This window comes from Nerophis lumbriciformis, linkage group LG25, assembly GCF_033978685.3.
Source record: "Nerophis lumbriciformis linkage group LG25, RoL_Nlum_v2.1, whole genome shotgun sequence".
NCBI lineage: Eukaryota > Metazoa > Chordata > Actinopteri > Syngnathiformes > Syngnathidae > Nerophis > Nerophis lumbriciformis.
In genome coordinates, this window is record NC_084572.2 from 14,834,429 (window position 1) to 14,856,931 (window position 22,503).

At 41.1% G+C, this 22,503-nt stretch overlaps 1 protein-coding gene across 4 annotated transcripts in view; it reads left to right on the forward strand.

The window, feature by feature from the left end:
* Nucleotides 1-203: 203 nt before the first annotated feature.
* Nucleotides 204-22,503, forward strand: part of LOC133621643 (AMP deaminase 3-like) — an 82,798-nt gene continuing 60,498 nt past the window's right edge. The window contains exons 1-4 of one of the 4 annotated variants that reach the window (XM_061983862.2): nucleotides 204-737; nucleotides 870-962; nucleotides 1,107-1,213; nucleotides 3,990-4,140. In XM_061983862.2, coding sequence (XP_061839846.1) covers nucleotides 729-737; nucleotides 870-962; nucleotides 1,107-1,213; nucleotides 3,990-4,140 — 360 coding nt within the window. In that variant the 5' untranslated portion in view covers nucleotides 204-728. Of the gene's footprint in view, nucleotides 738-869; nucleotides 963-1,106; nucleotides 1,214-3,924; nucleotides 4,141-13,520; nucleotides 13,679-22,503 lie in introns of those variants that run through there. The other 3 variants (XM_061983867.2, XM_061983864.1, XM_061983865.1) reach the window with 3 other exon arrangements.

A 22,503-nucleotide genomic window follows, 5' to 3' on the forward strand; every position in this document is an offset into this window, starting at 1 on the left:
CAAGGCATAAGCGTACTAAGCGCTTGCTTAGGGCCCCGCGGCCACTAGGGGGCCCCCAAAAGCAATTAACAAAAATTTCTTATTTTTTTATTTTTTGCATGTACGAGTCTGACTGATGATTTCTAAATGATCAAAGATATATTATTGTACAAAAACACAATTTTAGGTCAACAGAGTGCTGCTGCTGATCTAGGCTTAGTGATTCTTCCTGCCTCTCTTTAAATGTAAAACTGCCTCTGCTGCACCTGTGACGTTTGCCGCCCGCCGTGCAATGCCAGTGCGCACTGGGCATCAAAAGCGCAGATAGAGGCAAAACAATGTCACAAAAAAGGACATATCCTTCAGGTGCAGAAAAAAGGAAGAAGAAGAAAGTGGAAGAGGAGAAAAAATGCCATGATAAAGGTATGTTTGCATGACTTGGTAATAAAAAGTTTATCAAAGAGATTTGTAGCTGTAATTAGCTTTAGCTAGGTGACGTTAGCTAGCTAGCAATATGTTTTTAGCATCAGGTGCTAGCAATATGTTTTTAGCATCAGGTTACTAGTGAGATATGTTGTTTGCACAAATTGTTTGCAGCAGAGCACGGTAATTTATTTGAGTAAAATAAACATTATTTTTTACATCAACTCATAAGTTATGTGAAACTTCCCCAGGAGCATTGTTAAAATACTTTGGAGGCACAGAATCAGCCCAGAGCCAGTCCACATCCTCAGGCTCAACTGTGAGTGATGAATCAGGTGAGGAAAAGACTGTCACGGTATTCATTTAATTTCTTAGTATAAACATTACACTTGAAGGGAAATTAATATAGTCAAAGTATCTCATTAATATGTGTGCCTATATGTATGTATGTATGTATTTCATCTTAGGTCCATCTCCATCCTCTACAGTGCTCTCTCACACACCTCCACCCTCTGTGCCCACTGTCCCCTCCATGTCTGAAACCACAGCTGATTTATCTAGTAAGTTAACTGCAAAACACCCTTTGTAATTGCTCATTGTACTGCAGAACATTCTGAGATTAATAATTATGTCCAACAGTGCAATTTAATGACCTTATAGGTCCTTCTTTTTTAGTCATTGTCTTTCTTTGGTCACTTCCTCAGCAACTTCCACCACAACGTCCCCTTCACACCATGGACCATCATCAGCTCCGCCAGTTGACCCAGCTGAGTGGCCTTCTTTCCTCTCAGATTCAGACAGGACTGAGCAGGTGATCAGAGGACCACTGTCTATTAAGGAGAACTTTTCATTCCCCAAACGGCATGATGGCCGAAGTTTTCATTATCATTATACCTACAGACAGCTAGTCAATGGAGAAAAAGTCAAGCGTAGCTGGCTGACTTATTCAAGAAGTAAAGATGCAGTCTATTGCTTTTGCTGCAAATTATTTTCCAAAAAGTCCTAAAAACTGGCAGCCGAGGGACAGCTGGATTGGGTCAACATAGGTGCACTGCTGAAACAGCATGAAAACAGTGAAGATCATTGTAGCAACATGGTGAAATGGAAGGAATTTCCCTTGCGTCTTTCAAAGGGGAAAACTATTGAGAATTTAACTTCAGTAGACTGCGCTCTCTTTGTACAAAGTAAACATTAAATATGAACAATTAACTAAAAATATAAACTAGTAATTAAAGACTAATATGTACAAGACTGATGAGACAAGATGACACTTTTACCGTAAATGCAAAGCTTTATCACTTGAACTGTTCAACCCCAGGCCACTCTTGTAGCTGAATGTTTTCTACATTTTAAGATTAGGAACCATATGTGGCACTCTGGACATCATTCGTTCATTCATTGGTATTATTTATGTTATAAACTGGGCCACCCCCATATCTTTATAAATGACATGTCATTTGTAAAGACATGCCAGGCTGACAATAGGATAATGTAAACAACACTGCCAGAGCCGCAATGAGTTTATAGTAGGTGTGTGAATGATCAATCAATATTATTGGCAGAAATAGAGGGCCCCAAAATCTAATTTTGCTTAGGGCCCCATGGAGGCTTGGGCCGGCACTGTATATATATGTACATATATATATATATATATATACATATATATATACTGTATATATATATATATATATATATATATATATATATATATATATATATATATATATATATATATATATATATATATATATTGCCTTCTATTTTAGTTACTTTATTGAGTTTACACCCCCCTGGCGCTGTTTTGTACTGTTTTTGTACTTATTTTGATTATTATTATTTCTCAATTGTTTGTAAATGTTGCAATTTATAAATAAAGGTTTATAAAATAAAAAAAATAAAAAAATGAAATAAAATAAAAAAAGCTAAAAAAAAAAAAAGACATGATCAATTCGTCAAAGCTAACTTTGATATTATTAGTGGGGTGTCCAAAATATTAGGAACACCTAAACCCCAGTTATTGCTACATATCAGTGGGAGGGAAAAGCACAGACTTTTGGTTATGTTGTGGTGATTTTTACTCTGCTTGGGTCCAAATCTTTTGACAGAAACAAAAGGAAATTCCCAAATCCTCAAAAATCATTTAGTTTGCTTGGATTACTGTAAACTGCTCTAATACATTATTGTTGTGTGTAGAGATTACTGGGATTTTCATCTAAAACAGTTTATAGATGAGCAAGAGGCACACAATTGATTTGTAACGTGTAGTGTCGCTTGTCAGCATGGGGGTGATCTTATTTGAGGGTCAAAGGTCAACGGGGGGGGGGGGGGGGGAGATGCTGGAAAGTGAATAGGTATGAACCAGAACAGGTTAGGTTATAGCCGCCTTTTTTTTAATTAATTTTTTTTACTCATGTTGAATTTTTTTAAATGATTTTGGAGTGCATGTGAAAGTGGACAGAAAACAAAACCCTCTTTAGACCACATGTCCATTAAATAATATTTATATATTTTTTAAAAAGCAGTTACTATCATCTCGTTGCATTTAAAATTACAGCACATAAGGAGGTTGACTACAGCCACAGTATTGTTTTTTTTTTTGATCCAGTTGGTTAAAATTGAAATGCTTGGTGCCCCTAAACAGCACAGTTTTAACATATAACATGCCTTTTGAAAATGTAAACAGACTTTTAGATAACAAATATTGTATGAACAACACTTATTATTATTATTGCTATTATTATTATTACAAACAACTACAGTAGTTGAAGTAGTTTAAAAAAAAAAAAAAAAAGTACCAATGATTGTCACACACACACTTGGTGTGGTGAGATTATCCTCTGCATTCAACCCATCACCCTCAGCCCCTGGGAGGTGAGGAGAGCAGTGAGCAGCAGCGGTGGCCACGCCCGGGAATCATTTTTGGTGATTTAACCCTCAATTCCAACCCTTGATGCTGAGTGCCAAGCAGGGAGGTAATAGGTCCCATTTTTATAGTCTTTGGTATGACTCGGCCGGGGTTTGAACTCATGACCTACCGATCTCAGGGCGGACACTTTAACTATGCCACTGAGCAGGTATTATGAAGTAATAAAATAATAATGTGCAGTATTTATTAACCCTCTGAGAAGTCTGAGAGTTGACTTGGATTGTGCCGCCTTCCAGATGCTTCTCCCTCAAACACACCATCAGCAGCTTCTCCGTGTTTTCATGGATACATGTCCGCCCTTTAGATATTGTTTTAACGTTTAATATTTTAATTGGCTTGCATTATCGATTATTGCTGTAGCGAATAAGACAGGGTTCACTACACCAACTAAAGGCAGGGATGCTTAGAGCTCCAATTCTTGCTTGCAACTTAAAGCATAACAAATAGCCGAGAGAAATCTCCAATCTCTTCACACGCCACTTGTGGAGGGAGATGTGGCCAGCGCGCCTGCAGGAGCAAAGGTCACCGCCGCTGTCTATGTTACTGAGGACGAGCACCATCGGATAGGGGCGGGGCATGTGCTGACGGCGAGACACAGCTGGCAGGTGATTCGATTTCACAGGTGGTACGTGTTAATCTAATCACCTGTTGTCTTTAACAGAGAGCGGCCGAGTGCAGGAGGGGGAGTATTGGAGAGACTGCAAAGTCCGGAAAGAACGTTTTGTCTGAAGAAGCTTGTGAAGAACAAATCACTAAAACCTTTGTCAACTCTGCACACCTGGCATCTGGCGTATGTATCAGTGGGACCGCAGGTACACGACTTCTACACCACTGTATTATCTCTCTACCTATATATGGCGATAAACTAAAGACAGGTTCATGAACCTGGGAATATTTCACACTGTGACAAAGGACAATAGTTCCTGGGAGATTGATAATGATTGGCTGAGATTGCGGATTAATTTCTAAGATATGGGCCAACTATCTCCAGACACTGGATCACATGACCTTGACCTAGTTATCATAAATAGATTGGGTGCCGGATGGAACACTTTTATTATTGGTTTTGAAGGAAAGTGGAAGTAGAAGGACTGAAAAAAAACAACACACGCAGCCACTTTTTTACGCTGTCACGTAAAAAGAAGACGACCAAAGCATGCAAACAAGTAAAAATGAAGATTTTATGATTGCTGCCAATTTGTGCCAATGACCACCCCCCAACTTTCATTCATATTTACATGCCAGTTGATATCGATGATAATTCTAATGATAACACTAATAATAAAGATACAGCAGATGACATGGCACCCCAAACCATCACCCAACCATGCAAAGTTTGCATTTCCTTTGGAAATCGAGGTCCCAGAGTCTGGAGGAAGACAGGAGAGGCACAGGATCCACGTTGCCTGAAGTCTAGTGTCAAGTTTCCACCATCAGTGATGGTTTGGGGTGCCATGTCATCTGCTGGTGTCGGTCCACTCTGTTTCCTGAGATCCAGGGTCAACGCAGCCGTCTACCAGCAAGTTTTAGAGCACTTCATGCTTCCTGCTGCTGACCTGCTCTATGGAGATGGAGATTTCAAGTTCCAACAGGACTTGGCGCCTGCACACAGCGCAAAATCTACCCGTGCCTGGTTTACGGACCATGGTATTTCTGTTCTAAATTGGCCCGCCAACTCCCCTGACCTTAGCCCCATAGAAAATCTGTGGGGTATTGTGAAAAGGAAGATGCAGAATGCCAGACCCAAAAACGCAGAAGAGTTGAAGGCCACTATCAGAGCAACCTGGGCTCTCATAACACCTGAGCAGTGCCAGAAACTCATCGACTCCATGCCACGCCGCATTAACGCAGTAATTGAGGCAAAAGGAGCTCCAACCAAGTATTGAGTATTGTACATGCTCATATTTTTCATTTTCAAACTTTTCAGTTGGCCAACATTTCTAAAAATCCCTTTTTTGTATTAGCCTTAAGTAATATTCTAATTTTGTGACACACGGAATTTTGGATTTTCATTTGTTGCCACTTCAAATCATCAAAATTAAATGAAATAAACATTTGAATGCATCAGTCTGTGTGCAATGAATAAATATAATGTACAAGTTACACCTTTTGAATGCAATTACTGAAATAAATCAAGTTTTTCAAAATATTCTAATTTACTGGCTTTTACCTGTATATATACTCTATTAGCCACAACACAACCAGGCTTATATTTAATATGCCACAAATTAATCCCACATAACAAACACCTCCCCCCTTCCGTCCATATAACCCGCCAATACAACTCAAACACCTGCACAACACACTCAATCCCACAGCCCAAAGTACCGTTCACCTCCCCAAAGTTCATACAGCACATATATTTCCCCAAAGTCCCCAAAGTTACGTACGTGACATGCACATAGCGGCACGCACGTACGGGCAAGCGATCAAATGTTTGGAAGCGTACTCACGGTACCGTGTCTGCGTATCCAACTCAAAGTCCTCCTGGTAAGAGTCTCTGTTGTCCCAGTTCTCCACAGGCCAATGGTAAAGATTGACTGTCATCTTTCGGGAATGTAAACAATGAAACACCGGCTGTGTTTGTGTTGCTGCAGTCGGCCGCAATACACCGCTTCCCTCCTACAGCTTTCTTCTTTGCTGTCTCCATTGTTCATTGAACAAATTGCAAAAGATTCACCAACACAGATGTCCAGAATACTGTGGAATTTTGCGATGAAAACAGACGATTTAATAGCTGGCCACCATGCTGTCTCAAAATGTCCTGTACAATCCGTGACGTCACGCGCTGTCGTCATCATACCGAGACGTTTTCAGCAGGATATTTTGTGCGAAATTTAAAATTGCACTTTAGTAAGCTAACCCGGCCGTATTGGCAAGTGTTGCAATGTTAAGATTTCATCATTGATATATAAACTATCAGACTGCGTGGTCGGTAGTAGTGGGTTTCAGTAGGCCTTTAATCAATATTACATTATCACCTGATATTGACAGTGTTAACAGGATATATATCATATTTCATTTCATTCACATATACTCAAAATAATAAACCTATACATAAGGTGATGACAATACTATAGTTATAACACTAGTAATATACCAATACTAATACCACTAATACTAACAGCGTTATCATTAATATTGATAGTTATTCACTTTCAGTTAGTATTCATAGTAATACTAAGATTCATAATTATGATAATAATTATTATCATTGTGGTAGTAATATAATCCTGCTCAGTGGCCTTGTGGTTAGAGTGTCCGCCCTGAGATCGGTAGGTCGTGAGTTCAAACCCCGGCCGAGTCATACCAAAGACTATAAAAATGGCACCCATTACCTCCCTGCTTGGCACTCAGCATCAAGGGTTGGAATTGGGGGTTAAATCACCAAAAAATATTCCTGGGCATGGCCACCGCTGCTGCTCACTGCTCCCCTCACCTCCCAGGGGGTGGAACAAGGGGATGGGTCAAATGCAGAGGGTAATTTTACCACACCTAATGTGTGTGTGTGACTATCAGTGGTACTTTACCTTTTTTTTTTTAATATCCCCCGCGCACACACACACAGACATTAACACTGAAAGTGGGACATTTATTATCTCCATGTTATTGTTTGCATCTCCCCGAGCGTCTTCAGGATTCATTCTGGTGCAACCTTGACGCTCGTCTTCACCGCCTGCTCGGAGGCGAGCGCGTGGCATCCATCATTTCCTTATCACGCTTCCCTTTTTTGTTCCATCTCGTCTCTCATTGTCTCCCATTTATGTCTCTTTCTCCCGGCACACGGTGAATGTTATCTCGCTCACCGCTTCCTCCTCGCTTCTTCTTCTGCTGCGTTGGCATCTCAAACGCACGGACGTCTTTCTGCCGAGGTCACGTTGTGGTCTTTTTTTTTTATACACTACGGTTCCAGGTGTCGTTATTTTTGTGTGTGTTGCAAAGTGGTTTCCGTGGTGCGTTGGTGAAGACGTATTTTAAGTGGCTCCACCCGTGTAAACACAAGAAAGGCTTTCACTTTCAAAACATCCTGAGGGGGAAACCAGATACACTTCTTGTCATGAAGCCCTTATTGAGTTAGCGACTTGTCCCCCATCAACAACTTCCTCTTTCACTAAAACCACCTTTGGTGTGAAGTTTGGAAGTGTTTCAGAGTGTTGCATTCACATTGTGTTTCAATCCAATCCCTTAAACTGGATTTGCTCCTGTTTCTTTTCAGCATTTATGGAATTTTCTTTTTCTACATGTTAACTGTAGTTTTCCACACTTTCAGACTATATTTTTTCTGCCAAAGCAAGAATCTTACTGATTTTGAAATTCAGCTGTGCCCATGAACGTCAAGGGAGCTGAAGTTAAAAGTGAATTCATGTCATGTTTCCTTTCAGCACTCGAGCCGCAGTTTTGTCAAACTTGAAGGGATTCTTTTTTTACCTCAAGAATTCTATCTGCATCATTTTAGTAACGTGTCATCAAAGAATTAACATGCATTTATTTCAATATGCATCATAACAAAAAGAGTAATACTAGAGATGTCCGATAATATCGGCATGCCGATAAATGCGTTAAAATGTAATATCGGAAATTATCGGTATCGGTTTTTTATTATCGGTATTTTTTTTATTTTTTTTTTATTAAATCAACATAAAAAACACAAGATACACTTACAATTAGTGCACCAACCCAAAAAACCTCCCTCCCCCATTCACACTCATTCACACAAAAGGGTTGTTTCTTTCTGTTATTAATATTCTGGTTCCTACATTATATATCAATATATATCAATACAGTCTGCAAGGGATACAGTCCGTAAGCACACATGATTGTGCGTGCTGCTGGTCCACTAATAGTACTAACCTTTAACAGTTAATTTGACTCATTTTCATTCATTACTAGTTTCTATGTAGCTGTTTTTATATTGTTTTACTTTCTTTTTTATTCAAGAAAATGTTTTTAATTTATTTATCTTATTTATTTATTTATTTTTTAAAGTACCTTATCTTCACCATAGCTGGTTGTCCAAATTAGGAACGGCCACTCTCTTGGCCGATGAGGAGGGGGAGTGTGGGCGTCTGATGGCCGCTTGTGCGGCAGGTAAGCTTGCCCACTGGATACGCAGGTGGCGGCGCTGTGGGACGGCCCGCTGGGGACGAGGATGGCGGCGCCGTGGGACGGCCCGCTGGAGACGATGATGGCGGCGCCGAGGGATGGCGAACTGGAGACGAAGATGGAGGCGCCGTGGGACGGCCCGCTGGAGACGAAGATGCCGACTTTGTGGGATGGCCTGGTGTAGATGAGGATGGTGGTGCCGTGGGATGGCGTGCTGGAGACGAGGATGGCGGCGCCGTGGGATGGCGCATTGGAGACGAAGATGGAGGCGCAGTGGGACGGCCTGCTGGAGACGAAGATGACGGCGCCGTGGGACGGCCCGCTGGAGACGAAGATGGCGTGTGGAGCAGCAGGTGGCTGGGCTGTTGGCGTGTCCAGAGCTGGAGCAGCAGGCGGCTGGACTGTCGGCATGTCCAGAGTTGACGTCTGCAGGCCCACTGGGGTCGTTGGTGGCCTCACAGGAAGTGAGAGCTGTGCTCCCCCCCTCACCCCCCTCAAGAGACGGATTCCAGACATCCCAAGAAAGGCTGAGGGAGCGGGGAGGGAACTGGGGGGTCTCGGGTCCTGCCGACTCTGCCCGCCCCCCCTAGAACAGACGACACGAACGGCTGGGAGGGAGCTGAAGAACCAGTCCGTGCCGCAATCAAAACCACAGAGCTTGTCCTTCATGGAGACCATGCAGGTACACTTCTCGTCGGCGGCTTTCTCCCGAGCAGCCATTTGTTGCCTCCAGACAGCCCACCAAATCTCTGCGGGGTTCATACTTGGCTCGATGATTCTGTCAGGTTCTATTGGTCTTTGACCGCAAGATGCAGAGATGGCAGGCGTAACGCAGGTAAACATGGCTTTAATGCCAAAAGGAAATAGCGCAACTAAGTGCACGTGCAGGGAACACACAATTGGAAACAGGAAACAATCATCGAGCCCGGTATGCAGGGCAGGCCGGTTTATCAAGAAGTCTGATTGAAAACCACTACCAGGTGTGGCCAGGCTGCCAATCAGCGGCAGGTGAGGGTAAAGAGCGCTCAGGAAGACATATAGGAAAAGGAACTGAAAAGCAGAGCGCTACTCAGGAAATAAACAAACTAAGGAAGCATAACCAGACGTAAATGTGACAGACCGTGAACACACTCACAGACACAACTTTGATGCTATTGATTTGAAAATGATTCGGGACCTCTTGGTGACTTGGCCATATTGTACTGAGCAGCCTGTACATAGAATGTCTGACGGCGTGGCTAATTTGCAAAAAAGACTAAGCAAGCTCATCGTTCAGGTTCCACACTCATGAGCAGCACTTGAGGCAAATCCAGCGTTAATCTTTTCAATTACAGTTCATCTCAAATCCTGCGAGATTTGCTGACTTCTGAAAAGCTCAACAACAAAATGGTAGTACGCTCTGCGACTTTAGACGCTTTTATTCCCGTGAATTTTGGTTGAATTACCACTTTTTCATCACTGACCTCCAGTATGCCAGTCATCTGGTCCTCACACTGCCAATGCTGCAATGAGGATGCAGAAGACGCTGGCTGAGTTCAAAGCTATTGTCCATGTCACCGTCCGCAGAGTGTGTGTGTATGTGTGTGTGTGTGTATGTGTGTGTGTGCCAGAACTACTGTGTACATACAGTATGTGTGTGTTGTCGTCTTTGAAGTTGCCCAGCAGAGGCATGTGTGTGTCTGTGATGCGGTCTTTTCCTCCTTCGCCTTTGACATCTGGGCGGGTATGAAACAGCTGTGTGTGCTGCCTTGCCCTTTGGGACTTACACACACACACACACACACTCACACACACACTCCTAACCCCTCATGCCAATCTGTCCTCCAGCCTGAGAGAATGCTGAAAATGATGCAAAGATTGCCGCACACTTGAACATGTTATACACAGTACCAGTGTGTATGCTTTGCCAAGCTTTTAATATGTGTGCGTGTGTGTGTGTGTGTGCGTGTGTGTGTGTGTGTTCTTGTATTTTCACCCTTTTTGAGACATCAACAAGGAAAAGTACCTTCCATATGAGGACCGGTGAACAAGTGATGACATAAATCATGGTCCCAATACGGAAAACCATTGCATCTAAGAGAGAATGTCTCATTCTATCAAAATCTATCAAAACTAGGGTGGTCCCAAAAGTGAGGGAATTTTTCAAATTGACTGTGTGTCGGTTTTAACATATGTAATAACAAGTTACCTACTCAGTGGCCTAGTGGTTAGAGTGTCCCGCCCTGAGATTGGTAGGTTGTGAGTTCAAAACCCCGGCCGAGTCATACTAAAGACTATAAAAATGGGACCCATTACCTCCCTGCTTGGCACTCAGCATCAAGGGTCGGAATTGGGGGTTAAATCACCAAAAATGATTCCCGGGCGTGGCCACCGCTGCTGCTCACTGCTTCCCTCACTTCCCAGGGGGTGATCAAGGGTGGTGGGTCCGATGCAGAGAATAATTTCGCCACACCTGGTGTGTGTGTGGGACAATCATTGGCACTTTAAGTGTGTGTAGGAAATTGAAATGCACCCCCTTTGGCCAAAATTAATTTAAAAAAAATATTTATATGTATAGTTAAAAGTTAAAATTAAAGTTAAAGTACCAATGATTGTCGCACACTAGGTGTGGCGAAATTATTCTCTGCATTTGACCCATCACCTGGGAGGTGAGGAGAGCAGTGAGCAGCAGCGGTGGCCGCGCCCGGGAATAATTTTTGGTGATTTAACCCCCAAATCCAACCATTAATGCTGAGTGCCAAGCAGGGAGGTAATGGGTCCCATTTTTACAGTCTTTGGTATGACTGGTATATAGAGACATACTGTAATAACTTGAAGTAAATAATGAAGATTAAAAACCAATTACAAACAAAAAAATTCAAAAAGAAAATAATGAACTAAAAGCTTACCTTTTTTATATTTGTATAGCATGTATATATTATTACTGTTGTAAAAACAAATCTTTATATATCTAGAAAGGGTGGTCCGAAAGAGGGAGGCATTTTTCGGAGGTCTCAAGAAGGTAACAAATACAAGAATGTGTGTGTGTGCGTGTGTGTGTGTGTGTGTGTGTGTGTGTGTGTGTGTGTGTGTGTGTGTGTGTGCATGTGCATGTGCATGTGCGTGCGTGCGTGCGTGTGTCCTTTCCTCCTCCTCCCCTTCCTCAGGGCAGGCATTCATAATCAAGATCATTTTTTTTAGAAGAAAAGAAGTCTGTTCGGGTTGCATGGAAGAAGAAAAAAACAACAACTTCATATTCTTTCATCTTGTCCTCCTTCCACCCCTCTCAGCTGCTTTGCATGGTGATGCAATGCGTCGGCCACCTGCGTAACCCTCTGGAAAGTTCCTCTTAGAAAATGTCTGCATTTTAAACATAAGGCCAGCCGGGAAAAAAAAGATGACATTTGGAATGACGTCTTTGTCTTACCAAGATGGTTGTATGATTCCAACTTAGGGAAGGCGTCTTTTTCTGTCCGCACTGCACCCAGCAAGGTCTTTTGCTGGTATTTCGTCACGTGACTTCTTCCCGGAAGTGAAAAAAGCGGTGGTCAACCAACCTAGGATGGCTGTTGTGCAGCAAGAAGCGGGTTAACTATCTATATACAAAAGAGGCTTGTATCTTCCTGCAAAAAGCAGATACGAGCAAAAAAATCAAAGCAATGGAATAGATTCTTTTACTTAATTAAAAAAATATTTTTGGAGTGATATCAAGGATTATACGTTGTCATAGCAAACTATTGTTTGATATGACAAAACAGATAAAAACGTGGAAAAGTATGGAGGTCTACAACTTATTTTTGTGTGTCTGGCTCAAGGAAATTAGTATCAAGATATCAAGATATGCATCGTTTTTGCTCGGGGAAGGATGCATTTCATGATTTAACTTCGAGTGTTTGTTGCCTTGATGTTGTTGTATGCACCTTAAGCGTGTTTTTCCCTGTCTTTACCCAAAATAACTACACTTACACAATGTTTACATTGTGTATGTGCTGAATAAGCTTAATTTATAATAATTTAATTTGGTTAAAGCTTAACTCTTTTAGGTTTTGCTCACATTTGATTTATTTGAATTAGACTCGCCGAGTTGGGAAACACTAAGCATATCAAACAAACTTTAAACAAAGTGATCACTGCAAACTCGTGTGTTCTTCGACTCTCCAAGAGCTCTGAAGCTCAATTTTTGTTTCATCTGACGACAGAAGGTCTTATCTTTGTCCATGTGGTGTCAAATGAAACAAAAATTGAGCTGTTTGGCCACAATACCCAGCAATATGTTTGGAGGAGAAAAGGTGAGGCCTTTAATCCCAGGAACACCACACATACCGTCAAGCATGGTGGTGGTAGTATTATGCTCTGGGCCTGTTTTGCTGCCAATGGAACTGGTGCTTTACAGAGAGTAAATGGGACAATGAAAAAGGAGGATTACCTCCAAATTCTTCAGGACAACCTAAAATCATCAGGCCGGAGGTTGGGTCTTGGGCGCAGTTGGGTGTTCCAACAGGACAATGACCACAAGTAGTAAAGGAATGGCTAAATCAGGCTAAAATTAAGGAGGTTGGGTCTTGGGCGCAGTTGGGTGTTCCAACAGGACAATGACCACAAGTAGTAAAGGAATGGCTAAATCAGGCTAAAATTAAGGTTTTAGAATAGTCCTGACTTAAACGTGTGGACAATGCTGAAGAAACATAATACAGTCTGCAAGGGACACATGATTGTGCGTGCTGCTGGTCCACTAATAGTACTAACCTTTAACAGTTAATTTTACTCATTTTCATTCATTACTAGTTTCTATGTAACTGTTTTTATATTATTTTACTTTCTTTTTTATTCAAGAAAATGTTTTTAATTTATTTATCTTATTTATTTTTTTAAAGTACCTTATCTTCACCATACCTGGTTGTCCAAATTAGGCATAATAATGTGTTAATTCCACGACTGCATATATCGGTTGATATCGGTATCGGTAATTAAAGAGTTGGACAATATCGGAATATCAGATATCGGCAAAAAGCCATTATCGGACATTCCTACTTATAATTATTACAAGTCGCGCTGTTGCAATCTTTTCTTGTAAAATGTTAGTGTTTGTTCCGAGCGGGCATCGACATTTTTGCGATCTGACGTCACTACGCACGTTGCGTAATGACATCATCCCCCCTTAGAGAACCGCTTGACAAAATGGCAATCGTTGTCACGTGCGGGTCGCATCTTTATGCATGGTCGTTCTCCCAGGAATGCGGAACGGACATTTTCGGACGACAGCGTGAGGTAGGAGATGATTTATTTATCATAAATCATAGCTTCAACCAAAAACAGGAAACAAGCGAAAGGAAAGCGTGCCGTTCGCACGAGAAGCTAAATAACCAAAACATAGCACAGGAAACAAGGAATGCCCTACGTAACTCTGTTGCATTCGCAAACAAGGAAGCCAGACTGAGCGTGGCGAGCAAGGTGAATAAAAAGCTCTCTGATTAGTGGCTGACAGCAGCTGAGCGTGGGACCACTAACCAGAGGCAGGTGAACCCAATTAATCCCCATGATAACCAAAATAAACCCAGGAGTGCACAAACAGGAACTTAGAACTTCATACCGACAGCCATCAGACTGTATAATGCATATGTTCCTTCTTGACTGCACGTAAATGTAGAATATATTTATATTATTCATATATTATATATTATGTATATTATATTATTTATTATTATTATAGTCTATTGTGAGCGAACTGTGGTGCTGAATTTCCCCTAGGGATCAATAAAATATTTTCTATTCTATTAGGGAGTCCAAAACTAACAGAACATAACAAAAACGTGATCCGGACTACGATCATTTCTACAACTCTTATTTTTTGTGATAGAGTGATTGGAGCACATACTTGTTGGTCACAAAAAAACATTCATGAAGTTTGGTTCTTTTATGAATTTATTATGGGTCTACTGAAAATGTGACCAAATCTGTTGGGTCAAAAGTATACATACAGCAATGTTAATATTTGGTTACATGTCCCTTGGCAAGTTTCACTGCAATAAGGCACTTTTGATAGCCATCCACAAGCTTCTGGTTGAATTTTTGACCACTCCTCTTGCCAAAATTTCAGCTAAATTTGTTGGTTTTCTGACATGGACTTGTTTCTTCAGCATTGTCCACACGTTTAAGTCAGGACTTTGGGAAGGCCATTCTAAAACCTTAATTCTAGTCTGATTTAGCCATTCCTTTACCAGTTTTGACGTGTGTTTGGGGTCATTGTCCTGTTGGAACACACAACTGCGCCCAAGACCCAACCTCCGGGCTGACTATTTTAGGTTGTCCTGAAGAATTTGGAGGTAATCCTTTTTCATTGTCCCATTTACTCTCTGTAAAGCACCAGTTCCATTGGCAACAAAACAGGCTCAGAGCATAATACTACCACCACCATGCTTGACGGTAGGATTTGTTGTTCCTGGGATTAAAAGCCTCACCTTTTCTCCTCCAAACATATTGCTGGGTATTGTGGCCAAACAGCTTTGTGTCATCTGACATCATATGGACAAAGATAAGACCTTCTGGAGGTAAGTTCTGTGGTCAGATGAAACAAAAATTGATCTGTTAACTAGAGATGTCCGATAATGTTTTTTTTGCCGATATCTGATATTCTGATATTGTCCAACTCTTAATTACCGATTATGATATCAACCGATACCGATATATACAGTCGTGGAATTAACACATTATTATGCCTAATTTTGTTGTGATGCCCCGCTGGATGCATTAAACAATGTAACAAGGTTTTCCAAAATAAATAAACTCAAGTTATGGAAAAAATGCCAGCATTATTTTTTTTAACATGCCTCAAAACAGCAGCTTGGAATTTGGGACCTGCTCTCCCTGAGAGAGCATGAGGAGGTTGAGGTGGGCAGTGTGGGGGGGGGGTAGGTAGGGGGTAGCGGGGGTGTTTATTGTAGCGTCCCGGAAGAGTTAGTGCTGCAAGGGGTTCTGGGTATTTGTTCTGTTGTGTTTATGTTGTGTTACGGTGCGGATGTTCTCCCGAAATGTGTTTGTCATTTTTGTTTGGTGGGGGTTCACAGTGTGGCACATATTTGTAACAGTGTTAAAGTTGTTTATACGGCCACCCTCAGTGTGACCTGTAGGGCTGTTGACCAAGTAAGGCTTGCATTCACTTGTGTGTAAGGCTGCAGCTAACGATTATTTTTCTATCGATTAATCTGTAGATTATTTTTTTCGATTAATTTGTTAATCTATAGATTATTTTTTCGATTAATCTATAGATTGTTTTTCCTTTTACCGATTATTTTTTAAATTTAAAATGAAGATTAAAAAATAAATGTAGGCCAGTTTTTTCAAAAGGCATGGCTTTTATATACAAAAAAAAAAAAGTATGGCCACTCAGTCAACATTGACAACAACATGACAAAATATTCTGTAACAATGTAAACATTTAAAACTTTTAACATTTAACAAAATTAAAAGTAGCTTATTTGCTTTTTAATGTGCAAATATAAATGTAAACATCCAGTGCAAATCTTAATATTCTGCAATAGTATAAGCATTTCAAAAGTAAAAGTATTGCTTATTTTGCTTTAAAATGTGCAAAAATAAAGATAAACATCCAATACAAAAAAGTGCAAAACGAAATATTCTGTAACAACAGTGTAAACATTTCAACAAAAGTAAAAGTATTGCTTATTTTGCTTAATAACACAACAATGATAGTATGATTAAAGTGAAAGTTAATTGTTCGTTTGTACATAGTATATGTAACTGTTAATGTTGTAAAAGGTATTTGCACAACTAATTAACGTTAGCGTTTGTGACACGTCTTGTGCCGTGGGGTTCTTTCAGGACCGACAGACTGAACGCCAGACGGCTTTGCCAGGTTTACAATCTTTTAATTTTACACAAAGTCTTTTCTCTTCCAACTCTTTTCTCTTTCTTTCCTTGCTTTTCAGCTCCTCTTCCTCGCTCGCTCGTCGTCCTCTGTCTCTGGCTCTCCTCCTCTCTCACTCCACGTCAGCTTCACTCTGGCTCCTTCCAGTCTCTCTTCCCTCTCTCTCTGCTGCTCCCCTTTTCTTCAGCGAGAGGAGATTGGATGATCGTGCCCAGGTGCGCTGTCGCTCCCGGCGCGCCCCGCCTCGCTGCTCGCTCGCCGGCCTTGCCTCTCCACAGCGTTAAAGAGGAGCGCGTCTTTGTAAACACTGAACAGGCACGCCAAACGGGCCTCTCAGAGCGAAACAGTGTTTTAGTTTATGAATTTACAACGCAGATACAAATGACACATTCATGTTTTTGTGTAATGATGACAACGTATACTCTCGCGGACATTTGACTTGTTGATGGTGATGGCAAGAACGCTGTCGGGCGTTTTCTTTTCAAATGTTCGTTCATAGCCGTTGTGCTGCTATGATAGGCCATTTCCGCTTGACACAGTGTGCATACAACAACATTATTAGGCCGTTTATTGAAATACTCCCACACTTTTGACGACTTTTGGCGTGCTTTTTTCCCCTCGCTCGCACCGCTCGCATCGTCTGATTTGCGCTGCGCCATGACGGTAGTGTGACGTAAATATGCGACGCGTCGACGCACAAAACGGCGTCGACGTATTTACGTAACCGATGATGTCGACTACGTCGATGCGTCGTTTCAGCCTTACTTGTGTGTGTGAAAAGCCGTAGATATTATGTGATTGGGCCGGCACGCAAAGGCAGTGCCTTTAAGGTTTATTGGCGCTCTGTACTTCTCTCTACATCCGTGTACACAGCAGCGTTTTAAAAAGTCATACATTTTACTTTTAGAAACCGATACGGATAATTTTGAAATCGATAACAATAGTTTCCGATATTACATTTTAAAGCATTAATCGGCTGATCGGACATCCCTACTGTTAACTAAATATTAACATTGCTGTATGTATACTTTTGACCCAGCAGATTTGGTCACATTTTCAGTAGACCCATAATAAATTCATAAAAGAACCAAACTTCGTGAATGTTTTTTGTGACCAACAAGTATGTGCTCCAATCACTCTATCACAAAAAAATAAGAGTTGTAGAAATGATTGGAAACTCAAGACAGCCATGACATTATGTTCTTTACAAGTGTATGTAAACTTTTGACCACGACTGTACACTGGGTTTTCGAATTCCCATCCCTATAGTGCCTGTTATAGTCGCAGTGATTAGGCTACTCTGAGAGCAACTAATTAATATTCTCCAAAGACATGGGGGTGAGGGTGAAAGATTATGGGATGGACAAGTAATGGGAGAGATAATGCCCTCATGGATCACAGTGTCAGAACAGAGAGGAAGTAGAGAAGGAGGAGGGTGAAGGGAGGCATGCAGGTGCAATGGAGGCCCCCCTGAAGAGACACTTTTTCATGTTAACATCATGCTGCTAATGTTCTGGAGTGGTGGAGGCTGACGCTGATGAACACCACAGGAAGACATTTAGCCGCAGTACACATTAAGGCGAGCGGGGAAAGGGAGCGAAGTGAATCTTGAGATGTGTGCATCCCCCTCTAATCTGTACCGCCATGATGGCGTCATCACTGTCAGGCTGTGAGATGGAAGAGGGGGATTATGGGAGAAGGAACCAGCGGGGTGCAGTAGATGGAGGAGGACTGTAGAGTGCATGGACCAATGGAGATTTGTTAAGTGTCAGCTAACTCATCTACACCCAGACCGCTGCACAGGGAAGAATAAGAATGTGTTATTATCTTCTAGCAAATAAACCACATGGTGGCGCAGTTATCATACTTGCATTAGTCAAATGACTTGAAATTTCTCGCACAGCTCAATGCGCTCTACTATACACCCAATTAGTGTTGTCCCAATACCAGTACTAAAACTATTTCGATACTTTTAGGTGCTTTTCGATACTTTTCTAAATAAAGCGGACCACAAAAAAATTCATTATTGGCTTTATTTTAACAAAACAATCTTAGGGTACATTAAACATATGTTTCTTATTGCAAGTTTGTCCTTAAATAAAATAGTGAACATACAAGACAACTTGTCTTTTAGTAGTAAGTAAACAAACAAATGCTCCTAATTTAGCTGCTGACGTATGCAGTAACATATTGTGTCATTTATCATTCTATTATTTTGTCAACATTATTAGGGACAAGTGGTAGAAAATGAATTATTAATCTACTTGTTCATTTACTGTTGATATCTGCTTACTTCCTCTTTTAACATGTTCTATTGATACTTCTGTTAAAATGTAATAATCACTTATTCTTCTGTTGTTTAATACTTTACGTTAGTTTTGGATGATAGTATCATCCGATATGTCCCGATCCGATATTTGGATCGGATCGGCCGCCGATATTTGCCAAAAAATGCGTATCGGCAATGCATGGAAAATTGCCGATCCAGATCCAGTTTAAAAAAAAACTCCGGTCCGTGTTTTCCAACGCACCGATTTAAATAATACATTCCACTTTTCTGCTGCTCCCTAATTTCCGTTCCGCATTTTCCAGCACACCATCAACACATCCACAAGTCTGTGGATTCTCACGCAGTTGCTTTTAGCTGCTGGCATTACACGACAGGCTCTTCTCACTCTTTCCTGTGTCTCCTTCTCACAGACAGCAAGCGCACCTTCTTACACACGTCACATACTGTCACGTCATACGTCACATACGTATACGTCCTCCCCCAGCAGAGACGTAGCAGCATGGCTAACGTTAGCTGTGATGCTAGCGCAGCCGTGCGCGCCTGTGCAATTGCGCACTGCTCAAGCGTCCTCTGCGCACGGCAAATCTATGCCACGCACAAAATCAAATAAAAAAATAAGCGCATAACAATTTTCGACACACGGACACGACAGAGAAAATAGTATTCGTCATCATTGTTCAAATATTGTAACGTCTGTCGAGACGCTTATCTCCATTCGGTGCCACACGTCCACACCATCAAAATGCCGAGGCAAACATTTCCAGATAAACACCGTATGAAAAAAATAGTGATTTTTTTAGTTGTGATTTCCTTCTCTGCATGAAAGTTTAAAAGTAGCATATATTAATGCAGTATGAAGAAGAATGTTTTAATGTAGACACATAGAATCATCATACTGCTGTGATTATATGCATCAAGTGTTCATTCAAGGCTAAGGCAAAATATCGAGATATATATCGTGTATTGCAATATGGCCTTAAAATATCGCAATATTAAAAAAAGGCCATATCGCCCAGCCCTAGTTCAATGATGCCATTTCTGTTTGTCATGTATAATTTTGTCTATTTTGTGTTTATCCTTGAATAAACAGGTCAGTTTCTTGTTACCAACCATTGTGTATTATTCAAACTCCCCTAATTCAGCTGGCTAGTTGTTATCAAGAGTACTAAAACCCGTTTCAACATGATTCTGACAACTAAGTAGGCTAAATAACTTTAAACTTTAATACATGCTCGGATAGGCCAGTATCGGTCAGTATCGGTATCTGATCGGAAGTGCAAAAACAATATCGGTATCGGATCGGAAGTGCAAAAACCTGGATCGGGACATCCCTAGATGATACCATAAATTTAGGTATCAATCCGATACCAAGTAGTTACAGGATCATACATTGGTCATATTCAAAGTCCTCATGTGTCCGGAGACATATTTCCTGAGTTTATAAACATAATATAAATTAAATAAAAACAAAAGAAGATGTTGTGATGCTAGAAAATATTGATATAATCAGAGTAGTATCGACTAGATACGTTTCTGTACTTGGTATCATTACAGTGGATGTTAGGTGTAAATCCACCAATGGTGTTTGTTTACATTTTGACACCGGTGAGCTACGGTGTGTAGTGAAACATGTTTAGCTATTCCTCATCCTGCAGGGATGATACTTGTAAGAAACGTACTTTATTTGTCGCCATGGAGGCGAGGATTAGTGATTTAGAAGTAAATACAACACTGCCGACTGGGGATGGACTTTAGACGCTAACTAGCTAGCCATGTCTTAAAGCACCTCTTCCTGAGGGCGTTTCAATGTTATAACTTCACCTTTATCCTTAGTTTTTAAGCCAGAATGTGTCCGTTCTCCCTTTTCTGTCTACACACTGTGTCTCTTTGTAAGTACTCCGTGATTGTGCGCTGCCGAACATGCTCCTCTGCTCGTAAACCCAGCAATGACACGACGTGACGACGACAAGCACAATGATTAGTTTCTTGTGTTTCGTATATTATTCCCTGTCCAGCGCTCCCTAATCGTCATTCCACTTTCTGTTTTCCTCCATTTACCAGCACTCCTCTGGTCTGAGCTCTGGCTCCCTCACCCGTCTCTCGTTGCCAATCAGGATGCTTAGTACCAGGCACTAATTACTAATTGGCATGAATTACCCTTTTACATGCACTACGCCTGCTGTCTCTGCATCCTGGGGTTCCACACCTACAAAACCGAGACATAGAATAATGAGTACAACGCAAATAAACAAAGACAAGTTGTTTGACCTGTCTGTGGTTTCTATTTGGTCCAATGACGCATGAACATGTCGTTAATGAGAGCGCAGGAAGAAAGCCAAGTTGCAACCAAAATGAGTAATTAGCGCCAACCGAGTTAATGAGACGGCAGCACGCTTTCATTATTTGACTAATAATAGTAATTAATTAGTAAGGAAGTATGTTACTGTATTGTTTAGCCTTGGACAATGTATGTGTTTTCTGTTTCTGTGTGTGTGTGTGTGTGTGTGTGTGCGTGTGTGTGTGCTCATTGTTCCCACTCCCGGGACTCTTCCTTCGTCACTCATGTACGTTTAAATGTGGAATTTGAAGCACTTCCTGTGTTTTCTTTCACATCGCAAAGGTAGCACTTCCTGTCTTACAGTCTGCAAAACACACAAGAGCACAAAACACACAAATGGCCAAACAAACACACACAATGCTTGCTGATTTTGCTCATGTATGTTTTGTTTATTATGGTTATTATCCTATGACAGTAAACTGAAGAAAATAATGCAGCACACTTCAACTATTTTCATTATTGTTAAAAAATAAATAGATGCTTGCTCATGCTTTGGAATTAGAAAGTTTGTCACTTAGTACTCGGGATGGGAATTGGCAAGATTTTTACGATTCCTCACTCATGGCACCATTCCCAAATGATGTGGGCTCCGGCCTCACTAACAACTTTAATGAAGTCTTGAGCAACGCCATTGATAGTGTATCCATCCATACATCCATTTTCTACCGCTTGTCCCTTTCAGGGTAGCTCTGTTAAAACTTAAAAAGGCCCATAAGAGCATTACCCCCTGGTTTTAGGGGGGTTTAATGCTTAGTTCCTGTCCTGCGCTCTTATTTTATAGTTTTCACTTCCTGTTTTCTTGTTTCCTGCTGCACCAGCGCACCTTCACGCCTCCCTTTGAGATTTGTGTTTTCAATTTTGACTATTTAAGTTCCGTTTTGGCCACCATTCGTTTTAAGGGACATTATTCATCGTCAGTTGTCATGTCAAGTACAGACGTACTTTGTGGAAGGCGTTTCTGCTCCACACACCGTAAGTTTTTGCTGTTGTCCAGCATTCTGTTTTTGTTTATGTTGTAGCCTTTTTAGTCTGGTTTTTGTTTTGCATAGAAATCCCTATGCTTAAGAGCACTTCCCAGCTGCTCTCATCTTTTGTTTATTTTTTTGTCACAGGATTAAATACTGTTTTACCTGCACACTGCCTCCTCGGCGCTTTGCATATTGAAATCACAACAACTTTCATCGTCTTACATGACACGTTCCCGTTTAATAACTTATAAACACGCTCTTGTCTTAGCTAAAACTATTTATTACTGTAATCTCATCCGCTTTAATACAAACGACCCTAAATATCTGTTTATCACAGTAGCATCGCTAACCCAACAAGGGATTTCTACCGGTAGCTCCGCCCACTCGACTTTAGTAAGAAGATTGAGCTTATTAGAAAGGAGATTGAAAATAATACGTCCAAGCTCCAACTGGATTCTATAAACACAGAAATGAATGTATGCGTTACGGTAAATACTTAAAAAAAAAATCTCTCTCACTTTGAAGAAGTAACATTAGAGGAACTCCCGCAACTCGTTAATGGGACAAAACAAACAGATTTTTAAACTGCGCTCAATCTGCCCTGCTTTAACG